The sequence below is a fragment of the Salarias fasciatus genome, chromosome 13 (assembly GCF_902148845.1).
Source record: "Salarias fasciatus chromosome 13, fSalaFa1.1, whole genome shotgun sequence".
Classification (NCBI taxonomy): domain Eukaryota; kingdom Metazoa; phylum Chordata; class Actinopteri; order Blenniiformes; family Blenniidae; genus Salarias; species Salarias fasciatus.
The window spans coordinates 11,372,206-11,397,145 of NC_043757.1; the positions used below are offsets into that span (position 1 = coordinate 11,372,206).

At 44.0% G+C, this 24,940-nt stretch overlaps 1 protein-coding gene across 2 annotated transcripts in view; it reads right to left on the reverse strand.

The window, feature by feature from the left end:
- Positions 1-24,940, reverse strand: part of LOC115398944 (phosphofurin acidic cluster sorting protein 2) — a 44,988-nt gene that overhangs the window by 14,127 nt on the left and 5,921 nt on the right. For both annotated transcript variants that reach the window (XM_030106013.1, XM_030106014.1), the window contains exons 2-8: positions 13,231-13,318; positions 6,801-6,890; positions 5,744-5,869; positions 3,271-3,433; positions 1,839-1,930; positions 1,556-1,636; positions 1,110-1,169 (exon numbers count right to left, since the gene is read on the reverse strand). In XM_030106013.1, the coding sequence (XP_029961873.1) occupies positions 1,110-1,169; positions 1,556-1,636; positions 1,839-1,930; positions 3,271-3,433; positions 5,744-5,869; positions 6,801-6,890; positions 13,231-13,318 (700 nt within the window). The remainder of the gene's footprint in view (positions 1-1,109; positions 1,170-1,555; positions 1,637-1,838; positions 1,931-3,270; positions 3,434-5,743; positions 5,870-6,800; positions 6,891-13,230; positions 13,319-24,940) is intronic.

The window sequence follows — 24,940 nt, forward strand, 5'->3', positions numbered from 1 at the left end:
ACAGTGGGGATGTATATCATAGGAGCTGCACACAGGCGGGCCTGTGGACTAATCAGGTGATTAATGCCACTCCATAAGTGCAGGAGCTGGCAGGGAGCAGATAAACACAGTCTGTCCCCTCTCCTCCTCCTGGCTATGTATTTATAGAACTCTAGCCTCACACACTGCCCGAGCCGCAAGGAAGGAGATTAGTGACAGGGAATGTGATAAAAGATCACCGGGCCACCTGGAGCTTCCAGAACCTTCCTGCACAACCCAACTCTGACACCCTGGAGGCCTTTCGAAGCGTCGCTCTGTTACGTCATTCTCGGCCTTAATTGTTTGCGCCACACGATGTGCAAAAGCTGGAGTGAATCCTCACATGGGACAAAAAAACTAAACAACACACACCCTGTTGTTGATTTGATTCAGTTAGTAGTGAAGCTAGAGAGAGAGAGAGAGAGAGAGAGAGAGAAGGCAACAGATGTTCCAATTGCTCCTATAGATTTCACAGTTCAACAGCAATTATGATTATTATTCTAATGGCCTAACATAGATTATCCACTAATGGACCTGCAGAAGCAGAAGTGCATCACCACTCGACATCCTGCTGATGACCAGGTCTGAGGCTATTATGCAGAATCCACAGAAACCTTCATTCTTAAGTACTTAGGAAAAGAAAGACACAAATACATTTATCATTATATTAAGTGGTAGAGAACACGCCCGCTAATGGATCCCGCGTATAAAGCGCCGCTGATGGAAATGCATGAATCATACACGCAGCGGCGCAGACGCGACGCGGCCTAACGCCATAATGTGACTTGTAGCTCTGTTTGCAGCAGGGATTTCTTCACCGGCCATTCTCCTCCAATCAGGAGCACGTTGGCGGCGATGCAGCACTGCGCTGTTTAGACAGTCAGTGCTGAAATTATTTTATCCTGTCCCGGGGGACAGTTTAATAACTGCAAGCTTCACAGCTGACTGGCAGAAGACTTCATAACCGAAGGGCGGAGAACTCCCAGAAGGCGGCCGTGCAGCGGATCCCGTAGCCTTCATTTCTTTTGACACTGAACACATTGTTACGCTTGTCAATCAAAACAAAAGCAATTATCTTTTCTGCAACTCACCTCATCCGTTACCTTGAACCTCTTCAGCAAGGCCACAAATTTCTGTTTGAAGTTAGGTTGCTGTAAGAGAAAGGAGAAGAGAAAAAAAAAAAGAAAAAAAACGCTCTTGAATATGGAGTGAGTGTTGCCATTAAATAAGCATGACAGCTGGGCTCAGGCTTATACATTCTCCCCGTTACTGCCCGCTGGATTATTCATTCATAGCCATTCCATGTAGAGACCATTAGAACCAGTCCAGTGAACCCACAGCGTTCATTTACACGCTCATCTATATCGTCTTAATGGCCCGGACAAATGGAACACAGTGTGTGCCGTCCCTTAAAAGCTTGTAAAACAGCAAACACGGGCCCCGCTTATTCTCATGGTCAATGATTGGCGAGCGTAACGCTCCGAGTGACTAAAAGAGGGGGGGAAAAAAAAAGAAAAAGGAGGGGCAAGCGACGCACCCTGGTCATTGAAGTGGTTCGGATCATTTTCCTACGGGCTTTCTTGGGCTTCCTAACCTCGTCGTCTTCATCATACAGGTCCTGGAATATGGAGAAAGATAGATGAAACAGATGAAATTTAAAAAAAAAAAAAAGCTTTTTGACGAAGTACAGAAAACATACTGTTAGAGTAAACAAACAACAGCTGATCTTCTTACATAACGTCTTCAGTAATATAAGAGGTACAAATTCTTGTATTAGATTTCACATATTCAGGCGGAGCTGAGAGTCTCCGGGCGCTGACCTGGCCGTGAACTGCGTCGTCGCTGGCTTCCTGCTCTGACGAGTAGCTGTCGTCATCGTCCTCGGAGTAGTTGTCCATGTCTGGGGAGCGGTCTGACCCGGGACGGACACAAACACACAGGAAGGCAGCACTGTCAGTCGATAGCATCTCGCTTTTAAACTGATCTATCTTCACAAACAACATGTCGCGATAACATGCACTACAAATTCAGTTCGAAATATGTGGGTCTGTGAACCTACAGAGTGCAGAGGTCAGTTTCTTATTTATGGAAAAACTTCAATTGTGATAAATGTGCTAATACAGTGGAATCTGGACTTGAGTTCTTCAGTAATGAGGTTTCAACAGTATTCTACAGTATCGCATAGGAAATCCTGCGCAGCACTCATATGAGATAAATTATGCCATCTTGAATTTTAAACAGACATACGAGGGAGCCCCGAGGCAATTTTTCATCTTGTGTAGATAAAGTCATTTAATATCCTCTTTTACTTCGGCTTAACAGTGATGAATTGCTTTGACTGTACAGCAAGAATAATGATGAGCCAAGTATATAGTGATGAAAAATCTTTTCTTCCAAGTATATAACCAAATACTGAAGTTACTTGCTGAAAGTAATGAAATTGTTATTGCATGCAAATTGGCCTACAGAGCTCTACTCAAGATCCGTGTTCCACATTCGGATGGAGTTTCGATGACATTTCATTGGCTGAAACGCTCTGCTCTCCTTCTTTTTCCTCTTATTGGCTCGTGCGATCACATTTGTAAAAGGCAGGAAGTTTTTGATGTGTCTGACAGCTGGGGGCAAACGAGGTGATGGGAGAGCGATACGGTTTCCAGCGGCTAATGCGGACTTCCTTCTGCCGGCGAAACATCCTGCACCGTGTTCCTACAGGTGATGGATGCTGCCGGGGCTCGCTGCTGCACGGAGCAGAAAGATAAACATCTTTCCTTCCCTCCGAGTGACACTAGTTTAATACTTGGTGCATGAGCTCATGTGTTATGTTTGAGCGACCGACACCCCCCCCCCCCCCCCCCCCCCCCCCCCCCCCCCCCCCGCCTCCTTAATGGCATCCAGAACAGCGAGGTCGAAGGCAGGGAGTCCGAACAGGGAACGGCACACACCCCAACCCCCTCCCCTCCCCCGTAGGGTCCCGAATTAGAGCAGTGTAAGGGAATAGGCCCCTACATCTGTTCAACTCTCAAATCAACATTACAGCCATAGCTGAAGAGAATAACATATCCTTGGCCCATAGGAAGGGCTGGGATTAATAGAGTTTATTCTGTGTTCAGCTGGGAAATCGGAGCCATGTGGAAGGAGGGGGGGGGGGGCGGAGAGAGAGGCCTGTTCGGGGAGGCTGGAAGCTGAAATTACAGACGGGATTTTGCCGGGCAGTGCGGACACGGGCCTGTGGGACGGGGCGGCGGTGCCCACCTGAGGTTTTGGTCTTGCGGCCAGCCTGGCCGCTGCCGTCCTCGTGGTCGATGGGCTGGCTGGACAGCGAGAACACGCTGATCTCCGCCACACGCACTGGCGCCTCCTTCACGTTGCTATGGAGACCCAGGATCTGTCCTCCGTCTGTTGGGTGTTGCATCACCTGCACAGCGTTTAACGACAGCGAGGAATCGGTTTGTGTGTTAATTCAAAAAAAGAAGCCGACAAAACCTTTGGAACATTGCTGATGGTATCATCTTGTTCTGTCAATGCGACGCAGGACTTCACCGGCCTCGGCATCTATTGCTCTTCTAGCCCAGATGCCATCACGCCTCATACGTCTCACTGCATCCATCAATCACTCTCGCACAAGTGTGTTGAAGCAGCGATGAACAGATATTACAAATACAAACGCTCCTTCAGCACAGAGACAGGATGGAAAATTTTCATCTGCTTTTCTCCAGCTGACAAGGATCCAAGAGAGATTAAAATGGCCTCTGTTACACTGCTTTATACGCTCACGGAGATTTACTGACTGATTACAGACTGTCGGCCACGCTATCCCCAAATAAATCTTCATTAGCACAATTCTGCTCTTCACATTCTCAAAGACGAAATGAGCCAAACCAATATGTGCATACCATCCAGGCGAGCACTATAACACACTTTCATTCCAAGCGCCGTCTTGGGGCTGCTTGCAATACTTCACTTGATGAATTGCTGTTCTGGGAGCGTGCTCATTTCGCTCAAACACTGGCAGGGGTGCGCTCCGATGCTCCACGCAAAGTCCAATAAGTGACTTCCTCCCGCTAGAGACCTCGGCAGTTTCACAATAAGAGCACGGGGGGTGGGGGGGGTTTACTTTGCAGAGGATGACATGGTAATTACCCAACAGGATCCAATAATGGCCAATCTAGGATTATTCATAGAAAACGGGGCTGTTCCACTGCGGCGCGCGCCAACGCAGCACAACAGTGGAGAGGTACTTTAAAATACAATAACACATTAGTCCGATTTTCAGATGTCAATCAAATCCCATCCTGGGGATGCTGCTGAAAAATAACTCCACCTGAGCACAGAGGAACACATCAGCTGCTGGAATTACAGAGTGAGAAATCTTCCCTCAAAAGAAACGGGATGCTCGATATCATTCGAAACCTCTGTCTTTACCTCAGACGTCACGAACAGGCACCAGCTTCATCCTGGGTAATGCACTGATCTGCTGGATCGTCTCTTTTATAATCCTAATTCTAATATAAGCCTTCTGCAACAAACGTGACAATCTAACTATAAATCATTGAAGCGGGTTAATGCCACACGGTGGTGGGAGGGGATGACCCGCAGTCAAATGGACAGCCTGTGCCATTAAGAACAGCAGTCATTCTGTATAATCCACAACAATTAGGTGAGCGACCGATCTCACAATTTGAACCAGTCAAGAGTCAAGACTTCTTATACACAGATTACATTTTTGAAAAGAAGGTTAAAAAAAAGTGGGTCGATTGATAAAGCAGCAGTTAAAAGTATGATCTTATTTGAAATGATTGTATCTTTGAGTGAGGAGTTACATTAGCAGCAGTACTTGAGAGGCGCATGGGTCTCTGGCTTCGATCTCACTGGAACTCTGAAACGAACTGTGAACTGAATTCACAAACAAGTTTTCAACCATCCAGCAGAGTTAAAGTGTTGCTTGACTTTTGAATATGTTTAAAAAATTAACACAACTGTGTCAAAGTCATCATGGATCTCAAGCACGTCAAGATTTGGTTTTTTTGTGTGTGTGCGTGTGTGGATTAGCAGGAGTCAGAATTGAGAAATGAGCTTTCAGTATGGGAGCCTGGTCTTCCTCCAGCAGCTTCTGCACTTCTGCTATCAGCTCAATTTGGCTTGATATCTGATAGCAGACTGATTGTTGAACTGGGCAGGGATCCTGCTTCGGAGAGGTCAAACATTCTCAACTGTCTCGCAGAACAGTTGCCAGGGCCCAAAATTAGTAATGGTATCATTTGGATCAATCATTCTGCAGCAGTCATCACACCAAAACACCCTCGACAAGTCCAGGTGAAAATTACCACACACACACACACACACACACACACACACACACACACACACACACAGGTATCTCTTTCAACTATCGATCACACTTCCAGCTCATCATTTCTGCCTCCCACAGCTGATTGCACTGTTTATAGAGAAGACGGGTCCAGATGGTCTGTAATTTCACTTTGCAGTATGTGTGATTGCTATGAATCATCTGAAATAATATGTATCACAGGAAGCACTCTCTCTGGAAACCAAGACATGACAGGCAGATCCTAATAGCAATGTCAATCACTGTCAGGGAAGAACGCAATCGAGAGCCCGGGGGCCAAAATGACTCGGTCCTCCAGGGAAATGAAACGGTCGATGGCGGAACGCGAAGAGAAATGACTGAAAGAGATGCGCCCCAGGTGAGGCGGCTGTACAGTACCTCAGCCATATTGATAACTCCCACTGCCAAGGTCTTGTAGCCGAGGATGGTTCGATTCTTGTAACGTTTTCTCCTCTGCAGCATAATCTGAAGTCTGTTGGCGTCCCTCTTTAGAAAATGAGGATACTGAAAAGAAGACAAATACAATCAGTTAAAATAAACTGGCGGTATAATAAAGTCATCAGCCACATCCAGAGTTGTGTCAACACATTGGATTGGCTCCTGCTGCTTTGTGAAAAAAAAAAAAAAAACTGCTTCTGTGATGATAACAGCTGCATACACAACAGACTCTCTTTTCAGTATATCACAGCTCCCACAGAGCACAAGTATATATTCACTGTACATGACTTCTGAAGGCATTATGAGCACCATTTTCAGTTCTGAATAAATTATCTGATGTAATTTATCTCAAGACAAAGTCTCCTCTCTGTGACGAACACAATGGACTTCTTACATTAGATTTTTATTCCTTTTAATCTGCGTCACAGATTATTTAAACCAAATCCAGCATAAAATGTGGTCAGACCACATTAATTATGCCATGAAACATACCCCGTGTTTCCCCAGAATGGCTGCTACTTCTAAACTTGCTGGTTTATTTAGATGAGATTTGCGCACAGTAAGAAAAACTGCAGGTGGTCACTGACAGATCGTGGATCAATTCCATTTTTGAAACACGATGGGACCAAAACAACAATTTTGCTTGAACTTTGAATGTATCCATGTGATTTCCTTAGACTGTAACATTTCAAAGTATTGGTAAACCCCTGAATTTCATGACTGATTAATGAAACCATGCAACCATCTGCTTCGTATTACGAGATATTTTTACATGAAGCCGAGTTGTAAGTGAAATCATGTCTTGGCCCTGCGCAGCAGTCTCAGTTTTCATGTGGCATCTGGAGAAAAATGAATTTCCCACCCCCCTGTTTTAGAGTGACAAGCAAAAATTAGCAGCAGTGAAGACGGGACACCAGGCTCCAACGCAATCCTGCGTGTCGAGTAGCTGCCGCTGCACGAGCGTGAGAAGTCGCGGCGCAGTGAAGGGAGCACTTGCCTGTAGTGAGAATGTGAGCTCCAGGTCTGTCTCCATCAGTCCGCTGGGTGGGAGGACGTACTCGTTTGATCTCAGAAGACGCTTGGAACCCTGCAAGCGGCAGGACAACGGGCGAAAGGTTCATTATCGGCACATAGATGTAACATGCAGCGCGATTTTGAAATGAAAATGCATGTTCTTTATGTAATAAACAGAACTGGCTTTCGAATAGTACCAACAAAAAAAAAAAAAAAAACCCTTTCAAGAAGGATGTCAACATGGAAAAAGCGATCTTAAAAAACAGAAATTTCTTCATGTTTTCTGCCTCATTTTATAAAATATACTCTAATTTATATATCACTTGACATTCATTCGTTTCAGCCATAGCTGGGCTATAAGAGGTAAGCGTCTCTGCTATAATGCATGACCAGAGTGTCTTTCAATGTGATCATTTCATCGCTGACTCACTTTCGTTTAGCATAAATGTAGAAAAGCATTAGTTCTGCCTACACATTTTGTACCAAGCGGCTTCATGGGATTTTCACAGAAACATATCCTCTCTACAGAGCACCTGATGTAAAAATCAATGTCACTGATCTCCCAACTGTGCAGTCAATGTCGGTGTCAACATATAGACAGCAGCTATATTAAAAACTGCAACAACAGTTACCTTCAGAAAGGTTAGACGGTTTGAATAATTAAATGGGCTTTAGTTTTGTGGTCAATTTCAAGTTAGTGCCACGCTCATAAAGGTTATTTTCAGGCAGGTATGCCTTATGAAGTACTCGCTGAGTTTGTAAAGTTGAAAACGATTTATAAATGTGGATGTAAAAAGATATCAAACCAGGAAGAGTGAGGCTGCTGCGAATTCAATACGCTCTAAGTGGAGCGAAACCTCCTGAGACACGCACATCTCATGCTGCTCCTCAAGTGAATCTCCGTCCAGACAACAGCGACGCGGTGTGCGAGCCCTATTTTAGTCCCGGCCTGCTTCACATTCACACATTTATGCAGATTCACACCTTGAGGAAGGCCAGAACAAGCAGTCCTCCCCTCCTTCCCGGCTTCCTGGAGAACTGCGCTATGAGAATAAGTGAAAAAGCTGAGGTTGAGGGATGTAATCCACTTCAAGCTAATCACAAAGCCAGCTTTCTTTAGCATCTTAAGCCCCTTTTTCACACAGCCGATTCGAGGCGGGATCGCAGTGATGGGCGCTCTACCTTGTCACTCTGCCTGAAGACTGTTGCGCGCCATAATGAGGGAGGACGAGCGTCTCAGCAGCAGTCGTGTGAAGCTGTGTTGATGCTTGTGTAAGAACTGGCATGACGGGATGAGACACAGACACTGCTGTGTGATGTGTCATGTCACGGATCTGATTCTTACACATTGAACATCAGTCTTCCCTATATTGGCTTTAGTTCAGTCTTAAAAAAAAAAAAAAAAAAAAAACCAGCTAAGCCAGTGGGACGACAGGTCTCGTCTGTGGCAGGTTTGCAGAATTTATGTGCAAAGAGCTTTAAGTCACAGCTCAAAAAGGATTTTTCCTGAAAAAAAAAAAAAAAAAAACGTTCTTGTGCGTTACATAGCTGGTCTGCCAAGGATTCCTCCTGGAATTGCACCGTCACTGTTTGGAGCTGCTACTCCAAGACAGATTTAGTTTTATTATACAGTGCTAGCTATTCTAACGGAGAATGCTTATTCTGAGACCTGGCAGGAAGCTGTTGTGACCGAACAACACTGGGATTTAAACGGCACCGTCGTGGCAGTCTCTTCTAAACATAAGGCCACCGACACACACAGTGCTCTCAAGGATCCGTCTTGATGTGTTACTTCTACATGCTTTGCATTGAAGTTAAACTCTTCACCCAAACACCTTTTCTCATCTCGAAACAGGAGACGTAACTGTGACCGTAAAGACACAAACCGCCTGTGACTGCTGAAGACAGACACCCGTTGCATAACAGGCTGCGTTTGGCAACTCGTGGATGACATTTATAACAAAAATACATGTTCTCAAATCTCAGTTCAGGTATCTGCAGCAACCTGCCAAGAGAATTTGGTCAGACTTGATGAGCAGCGTGTTGAAGTAAAGTTATCCTGTATCGGGGCTTAACACCCCGGGGAGGAGCTCTGAACGGCCGACGCGCCGAGTTCGACATCGGATCCCGGCGTCATCCGAGCTGCCAAATCATGTAAGGGATAGCAAATAAAATGGGCGTGTGAGGTTCAGGAATCGGCGCAGGATGCCAGTGGACTCACATTACACTGCAACAAAAAAAAATCTGCAGGTCAGCTGGTCTATGAACTCTGGAGCTGTGAGCATCATTTGGTGTGGTCCTCGAGATGCAGTTGCAAGTCAGCAGCCAGAAAACGATGCTCTAGCTGAGGTCATGAAAACAACAATCCTGCAACAATACAAAGACCATTTGTCCAGGTCGGTAATGCATTTAGATAACCGGGACAGCAATTAATCACTATTATCTTGATCAAATTTAATATGCCGATAATCTTATTTTAACTGTTCAGATGTTCGATTATCTCAACGTCGGGAAATCATGAAAGAGATCACTTCTTCTAAAATCCTGAGATAAAGCAGCTTTTCATGCATCAGTGGTGAAGGATGCCATGAAAGTTGCAAGCAGGCTTACAAAACCTGAACAAAACCTGCACCCAGTCCAACTCAGTGTGTTAAAACTTAACATACTGCACAATGGTGGAAGATATTCTGGTGCTCTAGGATTGAAGGGCATCCGCAGCCAAACAGGAACAGAAGTGGTGATTTAAAGTAAACACATAACAATCCTAACATAATTCAATTGTAATAAGTATTTCCCCATCAAACCTGCTCGGTCAATGTTCTCCAGCGAAGGAAATACTGAAAGTAACCTTCACAGAAGCAGCAAGTCTTGTTTTGTTTACCGAGAGGAAAAAAAAAAGAAGAAGAGAGGCTAAATCTCTGGCGTAGTCTGGCCTTGTCGCTACTTTGAGCTCCACAAAGAGGCCTTGTATGTTCTCTTTTCTCATGCTCGCGACGGGCACAATGAATCAGAGCACAAAAGCCGAGCGCACTCAAACTGCATGACATGCATTAACAATGCAGCGCCTTGGCGGGGAGAGCTTGTACTGAATGTCCTCTGGCCCTCCTCCCTCTCATCATCTCTCCCCTGCTATAGGATTCTCTGCTGTGTCTGTGGGGCCAGATTGGGGGGGGGGGGGGGGGGGGTGGGGGGGGTTTACAGCCCGTCCACATCGAACTCCACAAGTTGATGGGAAAACAAATTCAACTGCACAATTCTTCTATTATTTAAAACAGGAAGCAACAGGTTGAGCTGTATAGGATTTCAACCACTGCTCCGCACACACTGATAGATATCATCCAATCATGTTTCTGTGTGTGTGTGTGTGTGTGTGTGTCTATCGCTATGTGTTGTGCAACTACAAATGCTTTGGTCAGCAGCTTGCACTGAAATGAGAATGACGCACCTTTTCCATCATAATCCGACTGACGCTAAGGTTTGGCTGCAGCCTCAGGCAGCTGCTCACGGGACTGACGGAACACAAAATGAGGAAATATGCACATGTGGCGGCCTACTGTACGGGACTGAAATGTAAAGTGCAGCAGGTTCAGGCGAGGTTGAAGTGGCTCTGTGGTCTCCGGGGCGAGAAACAGAAGACGATCTCCACGGGAACGCCGAGCCCTCTGCTAGCAAAGTGCAATCTCATCATCCCTGCTGCTGTGGTTTTGGGAGAGCATCCAAATGGTTAGCCATTACCAGGGTTATGTGTGCACGAGCTTGACCCGGTGGGGCCCGGAGAGAGCCAGAGAGAATCCCAAAAACCGACGACACGTCTTAATGAGGCTTTGTCGTTCATCGCCCGAAAACAAAAGCCCTCCTCTTTCCCCTGTCGTCTCCGCCAACTGTCTCTTTATCCCCTCAGCGTCTCTGCTCGCCCCGACCGAACCTGCTGGAAATTGCATTTAATGCTCCAGTTCCGGAGCGGCGGCGAACAGAGTTTTTACTCAGCTGTCCTCGGGGCGGCTCAGCAGAAATGGAGAGATTTCACGCTCTGGAGACGGCGGAGCTCACGGATAAATCCACACTTGGTTGGTTGCTTTCTCCTTGAGGATGACAGTAAGAGCAGGAGGATTTGTTTCCCTCTAAATAGGGTGCCCCACTATTACATAATATTTCAATTAAACCTAATGAGAGCGGTGCTCAATATGTCCAATTAGTGAGGCCAATAATGAAAAAAAACAGAGCTTTTCAAACAAGAGAAAGCATCTGTCTCACTTGTTGCCTCCGTCTCTCTCTCCTCTCTGCACTGACATCCACACACAGCGTGTTCCTCCGCTCAGGCAGTGGCCGACAGCCACTGGAAACACCCAAAGTGTGGGTGAAAGTTCAACAAATGTGAACATTTGGCTCCGCTCACAACATCTGTGGACATCTGCGCAAAGCAGCTGCAACACAACGCACACACAACAATGGAAGAAGCCGTTTCCTTCGGACTGCAAATGTCTCTTTGACATGAATATTGCGAAACAGGAACTTCTTGTATTTTTAAGGTGACATCTCATTCAAAACCTGCCATGCATTTATTGATTTATTCATGTTGAGAATATTTCAGTAAATAAAGCTTCGAGAATTTCTGCAACGTGTCAAATTTAGTCCAAATTAAGTGAGGCATGAAAGTGAAATATATTCATAGAATTGTGCAACACTTTAAGAGTATTGTGTTGATATTTCCAAAATTTACATGTTTTCCAAATTTTGTAATTGTGCGCATGTTGTAAAACAATCAGAAACTTCCTAACGGGAAGGGCTCTGCTGGAGTCATTTCTTGGTAGATGAGTGCAAGCAAGCTAATAAATAACTAAATGTGTCTGAGAACTTTGTGTTGACTACATAAATTCTAACTGTATTGTAATAAATTATGTCAAAAGGAAAAACCTTTAAAGAAGCCGTGTCAAAACAGTGAAGGAACACAATACTGCTGCCTGTGTGAGACAGTTCAATGAAAAGCCGCAGTGAAAAGAGATTTGTTATTTCTGGATTTGCCTATTTTAGGGGTTAAAATGAGTGAAAATACACAAAAACAAAACCAAGCTAGAAAAAAAGAAGAAGTTTTGGAAAGAACTGAAATTGTGAGAATAGCAGAATATGTGTACTCTTCCATGGTTTCTGGCTCCGCCTGAACTGACTGGATCAAAAATAGACAGCCATCGTCTTTACAACCACTCCAGGTCTTACAGGCGAGTTAATCTTTTTTACACTACAAAGTCTGGCTGCAGGCTCAAATCTTGATTTTTACACTATGACACTCCATGTTAGTCGACTCTATGATCTGGCCGTGGCGGCTGGGATGTAGTATAAACCAACACTGCGTCAGGCCGGCACCGGGGTTGTCAGCTTTCATCACAAACAGAAAGTTTCTTATTCTTTTTTTTCCCAGAATCAGAAAGATTTAGTTATTGTTAGTCGTCGCCTTTCATAATTACGATTTCATTTTTAGAAAATATCGGTCTGCTATTCTGTAAAATGTAACGCTTGCTGCGGTTTCTCCGGGGGCGGGGGGGGGGTTTCAAGTCTTGGTTGCATCTGTCTGTTTGTGTAAACGTTCCCTGACTACATGATGTTGAGTTCAGGGTCGTGTGAGAAACAGAGCATCAGGAACAGCACTCCGTGTTCTTCTTGTCTCTGCTCATCACACGCTACCACTGTCTGTGGTCAGAGGGTAGCTGCTGGATGAATTTGGGACTGTACTAACAGCCTCTCGGAGGGAGGGAATGAATGAATGAATGAATGAATTTCATTATTAGGAGCCATATGAGGTTTTCCAAAGAAGTAGCATCCTTAATGTTGAGTATCATTTGACAAATATACGCAATAAACTGAAAAAAATAGATTGTTTTCTGCCTACTGTAAGGTGTAATGGCAAAACACAGATTAATATATTTAGCTTATCTTCTAAAGTATTATGTGCAACAGGAAAATACATGTCATAACAAAGTGCTTTCGATATTGCCATTAAGATCAAATGCAACATAATCACTCTGCAAAACATTCATTATGAATATTTAATAATAGACCTGACATTAGGCAACACACATGTGCACAAGCAATCAATCCAAGATGCACAATCCTTCTTAAGGTGCTAATTCTCCTGCTCATTGTGGGAATGCTAATCCCGCATTCAAAGCCCCTGAGTGGATGTGAGTCACTACGGCTTCCTGTGCAGCTCAGGAGGTTTTTGTCAACGGGCAGGATTAGCGGCGTGTCTTATCATCGTCTGCACGGTGTGATTACGTCCTACGGTGTGCAGCAAAAGAGTGGACAAAGAGTGAGGCGCACACTCCAGACTGTGACACGCTGCTATCAAATGTCTTGCTAACTGGGCCTGTTTTTTTTTTTTGTTCTTTTTTCCGCTGCTGGGGAATTTGCCCACCCACCTGTATTTTGACAGCTATCGACAGGGAGTTCAGTTCTTTATCCAGCTCTTTGAGGACGACCAGCTTCTTCAGCGTGAGGCTGCAGAGCCTGTGGAAAAAAAGAGAACAAACGGGAGATGGGTTGAGGAACGGAAACTGATCGTGGACTTTCCAAACACACATTATTAAGACGTTCCGGTATTATGGGAAGCAAATAAAAGTCCTTAAAGCAACCCTACATAGTTGTGTTTAATGCTGCATGTCTGACAGTAACTGCAGGCCGTGATCAGGAATCATCAAAAGTCGATAAAATGCACAAAATGTCATCAAGGAAAGGAAAAGAAAAAAAAAAAAAGACTTTTTAGTAATACTGAAGTACTGCTCCATCAAGATGTCCACCGTCTGTGGCTTACAAGCAAACACTTGATGAAAAATGACATGGTCCAGATGCTCTGACTGGCCACAGCGCAGTAAAACATCTTCGGTCAGCCCTGCTTCAGCACGCTGTTCCACATTGAAATGCTGAGCACACACGCTGCAGTGACTCAATGCCATCTGTTTCTTATTGAAAGGATAACATACATTCTTCAATAAGGGCACTTCTAGAAACTAAACGTCGTCGATAAATTCCCCCTAAAATTCAGGTTCAATGTTTCTTGATAAAATGAGAAATATAATAACTGAACTGTTTATTTGTCCAACCTGTCAACATACATGTGAACACAGTGTTACAAATACACCACATCTTCTGTATTAAACCTACAGTGGATTTATGAGCTCGCTGACAGTGTACACAGGCTGTGAAAAATTAAGCTGACGGTATAATTACATTTCAAAGCAGAGCTGATAGATTGTATTTCACTGGGTATCTAATAAACAAGCCAGGCGGTGGAAGTCTACACGACAGTATAAAAGTTACCGTCACATGTGGCGCGGTGATGCTGACCGACATTATTTTTAGTGAAATATTAGTCAGATTTTTGTGGCGATTTTAGTGTCTGCAGCTGTTTGGAGGGGGAAAGAAAAAGTGAAAAAAAAAAAGAAAGATATTTTTTCCAGGCACTTTGACATATTTGGATGATAATCTGCTTTGGATTTACCTGCTGGGAGTTTTACTCCTCAGGCTTCAGTTTATTTGAATCTTTTCATGTTCGATGGTCCCCCAAAGGAAACGGATGACCTACAGCCAGAACTGTCTTTGAAGGCTGTTTGAGCTGAGATTCTCAGAAGAGCATTTTTCTGCTTTTTCAGACTTGTGTTGAGCAAAAAAAAAAAAATAAAAAAAAAAAAATCTTGTATTCACTCAGGGAAACCCTAATTTCATCCACATTTTGGGAAATTCCCGACATTCTTGGGTGCAGCGGACCCGCTGGATGCGAGACTTAATCTGCGAGCAGTTCACAGAGTGACACCTTTGTCGGTGAGGTCTGAGCTTGAGGCTGACGCAGAGCCCGAAAACGCAAAAACCGAGCGACGCCACATTCAATTCAACGCCCTTTTCGCACTTCTGCAGCAACTTGTGACCTTTAAAAATCTCACTTCCCTCCACCAACACCAGCTTCCCCCAAAACATTCCCTCCACAGTGAGACACTCCGCCGAAAGTCAACAACGATCAGGCCAAGCTTGCTAAACTTCCTCCTGACCCACTTTTCGCCGCAGCGCTGTTGCATTAAATTCTGATCAGTCTGAGCCAGAGTCTAACGGGGGGGGGGGCAAATCAAACAAATAGCTGTCCAATCGCTCACTTTCCTTGAGAGCAGCTCTTCTGAAACCCTCGCCGGCTTCGTTCAGGCGCTCCCCATAAGGCGAGCGTGATTCACCGGGACTCATCGGCTTCGAGTACAAAGACGGCGGCGGCCTCGCAGACGGGGACAATGGGGTGGTCTGTTTACGACGGGGGGCGCAGCGTGACACACACTGCAGTTAAATATTTAGACACTTTGCATTCTTGAATCTATCTTCAAAATGATTTAATAACGGAACGGGCAACAGCAGAGACCACCCAGTGCAGAAGTGGTCAACCATTCATACTCTGATCCAGTAAAACACGACATAGACAAACAAAGTTCCAAAATTCCTCTTTTTTTTTTTTTTTTTTTTTTCGTGCATCGTGCAGCAGAGATGGATTTCTTTCAAGGCAAAAGTGACGACTGGGAAAGAGGAGGAGGAAGCTACTCTGGATGTTTTTGGTGAATTATAATGTAAGTTGGCAAAAAAGATAAGTCCATGAAAGTCTTTCCCAAAAAATACAAAAAGAACACTTGGTGACCTTTAACCAGAGAAAAACTAAAGGATTAATTGTTTCTTGGTTTTAAATTCCACTTTCACCTGTATTTTATTGCTGGAAAGGCTTTGAATCACAGATGATTGGAGTCTTCACATGTAAAAGGCAGGAAACTATGTAGTGAACAGCCCCACAACAAATGTATATTTCATAATAATGATATAAAAATCTGAAAAACAAGAACAGGCCAGGAGCTCGGTGTTCCTGACTCGAAACTCCCTTAGGCCCCAACAGGTGATGACACACTTCTATTACAACTTACAGGAAGCAAACCAGCATAAAGCATTGTTCCAGTTGGCTGCACGATTACCGAAATTACCTCAGGAGCGTCGGAACAACAATTACTAATCTATGGGGCTAGAGTAATTAAATGTTAACACTCATCGGTAGCGCGCGGATCTAGCTAGCCTTATTGTGAGGATGAGTCACCGGTCGGATGCAGCGCTCTGCTCGAGGGAGGGAGGGAGGGAGGGTGACAGTTAGAAGGGCTGATGTTTTTTTTAAACAGCTCAATCCCATCGCAGTTGGCTTGCTTAAACTCGCCCTCCCTGTAGACTCGGACCTACGTGTAATTAAAAACGCCGCGGGCGCTGAAAGGGTCAAGATTTTTTTATTTATTTTTTTGGTGGGGAGGATTATTAGAAGTGTTACCTCTACTCCCGCCCTGCAACTGGGACGAGCTGCAAGTGAAATTCGCGGCCATCTGTTCTGGCTAAGTGCTCCTACCCAGTGCCAGTTCACGTTGCCGCCCTAGCAGTGACTTCAGCGGCGGACCAGGTGTTGCTCAAAAGCGCCAAGTGAGCTAAAATAACAAGCATGTGCTGGATAAAGGGCAGCTCAGCCAGCGTGTATAAACTGTAAACATGTGAATATAGGAAGGGGAGGGGCAGCTGTTTGGTGGTGGAATCTCACATTCTGTTCAACGAACGCAAAAAAAAAATCAAAATCCTGACTTGCAGAGGGCCTTTATAAAGACGCATTAATCCTCCATTTTGGCTTGTCAATCCCACGTTCCCAAGAGAAAGAGCCTCGGGTGGGATTCGCACTGGCGCTCTCCGTGCCAAACAACACCAAAACAAAACACTGTTATCAATCCACAGAGAGGGGTGGGTGGAGAATCTATACACCAGTCCCCGGTTCAATATTTCTGCAAACAGGCAGCGCAACGCAAAAGATAAGTGATACTTTTTCTGCCTGTTTCCCAGCTGATAAGCAGCCATTCGGGAAATCTCTCTTTTTCCTGTGTTTGTGCTGCTTAAGCTCACATGCATGATGCCAGGCCCTTCTGATTGGGTTATGATTATTGTAATTCCCCTCATCATAAACTTTATTGATCCCCACATGCATGCGACATGCCTTTAGCCGGCTGTGCTGATGGAGCCGGGACGGACGGCCTCTGACGGGAATGCAGGGTTGAATTAGCACCTCCTGAAAACTATGCTTCAATTAAACTCTCTCGGGGGCAAAATCAATTGCGGCGCTGCTCTTTTAGCCTGTATTTATTTTAGCCAGTGCAGATTTACTTAATGGACTGCCATCTAAGTGAGCAGAGCAAACTTCATACCCCCATATCTGTAATTAGCAGATTATGTTTGTGTCTGACTGCCTGAATCTGTCAAACTCAAGTTGCTACTGTGCATGTGGAAATGCAGGGTTAAGCTACAACAATCTGAATGTTGTTTTTTCGGTATAAAAATGCCACAAAACAGTCAAAACTGCACCTGCATTTGTTTTGTTTTGCGCAAATAAGATACTGTTTGGCATTACATTTAGATGAAGCACCGACAAGTAGAAAATCCTGATCTTCTAAAATGAACCAAATGACATTAAGCTTGTTTTAAAACATGCAGCAATTAGTATATGTGAAATATTTTAACCTTGAAAAAATCATGAAGGTTGAATACACTAGACTGACATCGCCTCTTTAATGGAGGGCAAGGAAATCCAAAGGCGATGCAGGAGTTACAACCGTAACGTCCCGCTGAATTACAGTAACCAGCAAATCCTTCTTACGTGACATCTTTTATGGACGCGGACACGCAAAAGCAAACGGCGCTGGTTTAGTATCTTGTCACCGCGAATGGTTATTGACTGCTTTGATAGGCGGCGCCCAGTAGGTGCCTGAGCGCCGCGCCGCTAATAGGTTTAGTCTATATGGCATCATTCAGAGCGGCACGAGTAGTGCCGCCCCATCTAAGCCCATTAGTGCGTCCGAGTCGCTCACTGTACCGTCACTAACTGTTGACCTTTGCTGCCTCTGAAGCAAAGCCAGGCCATTAGATTACAAGGCCATTTCCTCCGTTCACATTCAACAGACCGCTGCCCCTAACGTGCCCATATTACAAAGGAAATCAGAGCTATCGAGGCGGCGAATGCTTCATTTCCTGTAAATGAAGAAAAAGGTTGGAAATGGCAGCACTGTCAAAAAAAAGACCTTCCACCTTTAATTGAATTTTTTTTTTTTTGTTGAACTGACAATAATAAACATGAAATCGCAAAAAAAAAAAAAAAAAAAGGCTGCTATTTATTTCCGGCTCTTCTTTTGTTTGATCACAGCAATTTAAAGAGGCAGGTTTAAAAAGGGAAGATGCCGAGTTCATTCTTTATGTAAGAGGACCCAGGTGTATAACGGCATTGATTTATTCGCGCTGCTCAGAGTGTGTTGTTTACACAATGTTTCAAGTCAAAACTGTGAACTGTGGTTGGCTTTCAGCTGACCGTTTACACAACACTGTTTTGAGTCCTTGAAAATGGCTCAAAATGAAAATGACTTCTGCAGCACGGCGTCCGGAAAGAAATCAACGTTCTCCTACAACGTGGCGGCTCTGTGGTTGAGTCACCCGGAACTGATGTGAAAATATTAAAGACTTTTTTTTTTTTTAGCACAGCTCTAGACATAAACAAACAGCCCACAAATGCAATAAAACTTGAATATTCCTTCACAGACAGTGTTGGAGTCCCTATGTTAAGGAGTCATGTTAATCTGGGCTGAAAAAACAAAGCAACTTATCTGTCAGGACACTCAAACAGCTGCAGTCAAATATTTGTCTTTAGATAAGAGCCCAGTGATTGCGGGTTATACGACGGTTATATTTTATCTAATCTTGGCTGCAGCATCCATTCTCTCGACAGTAATCACATTAATAGACAGAGACGGATGTTCGAAGCTTTAAAATTTCGCTTTTTTTAACAAGTTTACCTTCCATTATTTGTGTTTCTCGTTGTAGCAAACACTGTTTTTGTTTTTTCTAACAGACTAAGGAGACATTTATAACATTACGCTCAGACCAAACCGATGTCTCTCTCTTCCCGCGCAGACTGAATAACTTGGCCAAACCGAATCAAAGTGAAGCTGGAACATCAAGAGGAAGCAAAATCAATTGTGGGAGGTAGATTAAAGGTGGACGGTGGGGTGGAAGTCATGGATACACATATTCTGCACAGCGAGTAATCCTTTTTTCTTATCCCCTTACTGACCCCACCCTCCCCCGAGTCAGGCGGGCTTTCTTGTACACAAACACACACACACATACACACACGGCCCTCACGCAGGTTTCTCTTGACTCGGGTCTCAAAGGTCTTCTGGCGTGGCACCAAGCTTCAGTCTCTCATTGCTTTGAATTTGGCTCTTTGGTGAAAGGATAGCCCTGCCTGGAGAATCCTTACATGATAGCATGCACAGTTTAATGATGAAAGGATTCCCAGAAATCACCCAAAATCTTAAATTCCATGGTCCTTAAGCCCAAGATTTAGAGTTTACTGTGCATTGAGTCATTCTTCCTGGCTAAACAAAAAAAAAAAAAAAAAAAAAAAAAAAAAAAAACCAACAAGTTCAACTACATGCAGATTATCCTTCATATCAAAAAGAAAAATCCTTTCAGATCTTAGAATTTTCCTTGTCTCTGTTCATACCTGGGTCCCACTCATCTGACAGCGCTCAGCCTGTGTGTATGTGCAAACAGCACACACACGGTCCTCATCAACATCTCTGAAAACCATTCACCAAGCATGTCCAGCCGCGTGAGGCCATGAGAGTAACGTGTCCCCGCTATCTCCCGGCTATTTTTACACATTTCTGCGATAGCAGCATCTCAAATAACCTGGTGATAGGAACACTCAAGTTTAAGAGCCTACAAAGAGCACGGTAAAATACTCTCTGTGAGATAAGAGGGTGTGGTCAGGCTGACAGCTACTTTGTATTTCACTAATGCATATTTGTATGATGAAAAGCGTGAAAGCTTCAAACCAGTCACGCTGTTGTGCCATGGTATTTGTTTCTGCTTTGAATTAAAAAAAGAAAAGAAAACATGCCGCATGCCGTCAAAAAGGTTGGTCATGCAGACGTGGACGCGGGTCCCCAAAGACCCCAAATGAATGCGCACGCGGCACTGAGAGCGAGGCCGGCGAATCCCCCGAATCCAGCGATACGCTGCATAAACAAAAACACACTTTTGTAATTCTTTTCCCCCTGGTCAGCATTCTAGTTGATGTTGTGCTGGTTCCGTGCCCTCGGATCACTGCGCAGCGATTGTCAGAGGCACAAAGCAGGGGGAAGTGGTGGATGGAGGAAGAGTGATGTAACGGAGGACTGAATGAAAAAGACACCGTCTGTTTGGTGGCGGTGGGGGCTTTCATGCTAGAGGGGGGTAAAGAAAACAACATACTTCAAGTAATGCCTTTGACTCTATTCATTCTCCCTGCTTGACTCTTCAGTGCCATCACTTTATTTCAAAGGAGCATGTTCGGCTGTAACGTCCCGCTATGAAGTGTTATATGAGAGGGACAGGAAGACGGAGAGAAACCAGGGCAGTCAACGCCACTGCTGAGAAAAGCCGTGGCGCTTTGTATTTTAAGTAATGCTATTATTTGACTGTGTCTGGTTGCATAATTTATCCCAAATAATAGATATGCAAGTCTGAAAGCTACGTCTTCTGAATATTTCATTCATGTACAGCGAAAGCAGAGCGAGAGCCTGTGGGACTGCAGAGACTCGCTCAGGCAACATTTCCTGTCGTTTTAATATTTCAGTTAGAGGTTTTCAATCAAAATATAAACAAGGGGGGAAAAAAACAGCACAGACCAAAGATCGACATTGTCAAAGCCAAAGGACAACATGGCTTTACGTGCATCTATTTTAGGTGCTAAATCAAAGAGGACTGCAAAGCATTGGAGCTACAAAGCTGATTGAAAAAGAATGATTCAGAATAAAAGTAACTGACATGAGCGTCGACTAACCCAACAGACTGAACGAATCGGTCTGAACAACTTCACACAGTGTGAGCCATAACAGCTTAGTATGCACTTAGGCTTGCATGCAAATGGAATTTTAGCCCCCAAATATCTTGTCATCTGCGCCAGATGGCCATATGCTGGTTGGGCTTTAATTCCCTGAATGAAATCTTTTTGTGATCCCAGTGAAAGAGCGAGATGATGCCGTGACGACCAGAGTAAACAAAGACAACCAGGAGGTGCTGTTAATTCCACAAAGTCTGGTTTTAGCAGACTGTTCAATTCATGTGTGGGACCCACACCAGAAGCAGCGATCTGAGCAAAATAAGGTTGAAATTAGGAGGACATTTTATTTACAATGAAACTTGGAAATCGGCAGTCTCTTGAACGTCAAAGGTCAACATTCAGACAAAATTTGCAAGCATGTCCGTTAAGTCATTTTGGATTTGCAACAACTGTTCTACATTCTACATTAATTCTCATAATGAAAAACAACAGATGGTGCACATTCATTAATATAAACTGAATATCATTCATTGGGGTGCCATCATAAGTGTGGCCAGACGTGAATTAAGATACACAAAATTCTATGTGATGAAGTGACTTGTACAGATTCCACTCAAATCACCAGCTGGTACCAAAAACACAACGGACAGAGTTGAAGGAACAATCTGCAGGAATGACGCGATAATTTTACATGAAGGAATGGAAAAATTAATGCATCTTATAAACCAGTGCAACTTAAATTTGTTTCATTTGTCTTCATGATACTTCTTGTTGACAGATGCATCCACAAACATATATTTATCAATATTCACAGTTTTGTATTCAGCGTGTCGACATGCGTTAAGTAACTTCTAAACTAGATATTTTGCTTCTTCCGGGCCAGCTGGTGCCTGAGCCTCAAAAGGGTCAATTCAGAACAACCGGAAAGCAGGACAGGTGTCATCAGCCAGGTATGAAGCTACTGTCCGGGGCTGCCATGGAAAAAAAAAAAAACCAATCGAGGAGGAGATAAAGCGCCTGGTTCTGAGAATAGCACAGAGGAGGGCTCACAGCTCTGCTAATACTCTGTAATAGGGTCTCTGAACTGTGTGGTTGGGAGGCTCCTCACCCAGGGTGGAATCTGATTGTTGTTGGGATTACCAGCACATTTTTATGTAATTTTACTCGGGACAGGAGAATTACAACTAAGTACCAGATTCTGTTTCCGTTTGGCGATTTAAGCTAGTGTTTCTCTCTCAAATACTCACTCCAAAAAAACCAAAAAAAAAAAAACAAGTTATCTCTATGAAGTGAGAATCTGAGCTTCGGCCAGGATGTGTGGGTGGCTTGGTAGACTCCACTCAGATAATGAAGGGTAGAACACTTGTGTGTGTTTCCACTTGACAAACTGAGGGCCAGATATGAAAGTTTTGCTGGAGATAAGGCACAACAATCTGAACTTGCAGTTCAACAACAACAACAACAACAATAACAACGACAACGCAAAATGCTGGAATAAGTAAATCTGTCCCTCTATAATGTGTCTATCACACCAAGCTCACACACACACAGAGGCTTCTCACAGTGGTACTGGCACTGAGCCAAATTCATAATGAAGCCTTAAATTTGGGACATCACTGCAATCCAGTGACAAGCTTTGTAAGTCATCAAAAAAAAAAAAAAAAAAAAAAAAAGCCCTCTACTTGTAATTCAGCAGGGGTTCTCTTCTCTCAACAAAACCTGGTAGAAGTACGTTCTCCTGCCGAGGCCTGTCAAAACTTCATTTTAGGTCTTATTCGATCACTCAGCTTCTTTCATACCCATTAAAAATACAACCCCGGGTTGCGTTCACACCTCAGTGATCTGACTGCAGTGTTCAGGAACTCGGTGCTCGGCTGTCATCCTTTGTTGCCGTTTCTGCACTGATAAACAGCTCTTTTGTCTCGGTCCCGACCGCAAACTGATGAGGCCAGCAGGCCGATGTTTATAAAGGATATGCAAGATGTGATCAGACCAGACCAGACAAGGCGTGTTTACAGGCAACATCAGAGCCAAAGTAAGACACCTTGACTGGATCAAGCTCTCAAAAAAAAACAAAAAAAAAAACTGTCTAGTTTGGGTGCTGTAACCTATTATTCATCCACTACAATGTAGCTCTGTTGAGCCCTCCGATGACTTCACAGTGAGTTCACGGTAACTAGTCCAGGTGAATCCGGCAGGTGTCGTCACCTTTGACAATGTTATGACCGAATTTGAAAAATCCCATTAGGGTGAACGGTCCGTCTGACAGGAGGGCTCCTTTGACTGGAGTCTACTTGCGGGATCAAAAGCTCAAGAGCAAAGCCTCATTTAAAACAGCCTCTCTCGTCTAGGCTGCTGATCAGGAAACTCGACCACTTTTACGGATGAAGCAACACACTGAATTTATAGGTGTTTAAAATAACAGGGGGAGCGAAAAAAAGAGGCACAGCGCCGATTGTCTTGAATCTTGCTTTGCCCATTACTGCGATGTCCTACATGCGAACAAACCCAGGGAACTGCACAGCTGCATGAATAAATTAAAACGTACAGACTATGCTGGGCTTTTGTATTCATGGCTTGCACAGCTTATGTAAGCGTTTTCACAAATCACTGAAGATGATTCATCTTAAAAAGAAAAAAGAAAAAAACGATGAATGGGCGGGATTGTGAGGGGATGAGAAAGTGATGAAAGGCATAGCGAGGAAAGCCTGCCAGCCCTCTGCACTGACCCCTGGGAGCCCAGACACATCTGAACATCTGTAGCTCCTGGCAAGTCAGAACAGATCCAATTCCAGTTCGCCTGGAAAAATAAAAACCCCTGTAAATCTAAAGATCTGGTTCTGTTCAGAGTAGATTTACACCCATGCAACCTCTCGGATGTTCAATATTACGATAGCTTGAACACAAAACAGAGTAAGCTGACTTGTGTTTTAAGGCTGCTGCCTAAAATCTAGGTAATACGCTCTTGACCACATTGATAGAAATCTAACCACCAGAAAAGGTACGGAACAAAACATGTCACATTTTGATTCAGTTCAAACGCTGCGAACATGCAAAGGATATGTTCATTTTCATTCGAACTATTTCCCTCTGACATCTGGTGCCTCTGCGGAGCATCAGGCGGCATTCTGCCAGAAATCTAATGGTGAAAGTTTCCAAGGTTTTCCTTACACTTCACATCCGTACTGCTTTCAGTGGAAATAGAAGGGAAAAAAAAAAGACACAGAGCGGTGATGAATCAAGAGGAGAAAATTTTGCTTCGGGAGGCAAGGCTGTCCATTGTCACGGCTAATGAAGCGAAAATTTATTTTAGCTGGGAAAAGAAAAAAAAAAAACTCTCAAAACTGCACTCATAAGTGTTTTCTGCCATGCGGACAACACTTCCAGAGAGAAAAATGGGAGGGCTGGGGTGATCTGGGAATTTTGCAATCAATAAAAGGTACAACAGTCAGCATCAGCAAATCTCACTTCTTCTTCTTGTTCTTCTTCTTCCTTTTTTTTTTAATCACGTCCTGGACAGTTTACCTTTACTATTGTTCAATTTAGAATGGCATAAAGTTCTTCTACTTATAATTACATAGCAAAACTACATAAAACACTGATAGGAGCATCAGTCCGTCTCTATATTTCAGATTAATTTAGCTGACAACTATCAATATTTGAACTTAGAAAAAAAAATATAAAAACGACTGGAATGTTTGCAAGGAGAAGAGAGAATCACACAACTACAGCGTGGGTCAATTCAGAAAAACGCACGGACAGAAACAGGACTGCAGACAGTTCAGACTCCTTAATCTGTGATTAGACGAGTGGGCAGGGCATCCAGCTCAGTGCTATTTGAGACTGGACACACCGCAGACGGTTATGTCCTTGATCAGATGGCAAAGATGAAGGTGTGGAGCCTTCAGCCAAAACAAGGGAGACATTTCTTTGAAGACCAAAGCAAAGTAATGCTCTAGAATGTAGTAGTAGGTGTCATGGGTGAAAAGATCCAAGGAGAATAGTCTCCATGTGTTTGTCAGATATCCTGCTAAACAGTTGAGTAAAGTCTGCGCTCATAAACAATCAGTGTGAGATTGCTTGATGTTTTCAAATGGCCTGTCATGTGCTCTCATTCATCCGCGTCACAAATGTTTTGTATCCCAAATAATGGTCCGTGTGTTGCTGCTGGCAACAGCCGAGGAAATGCCTGAACAGGAGAGGTGGGAAAC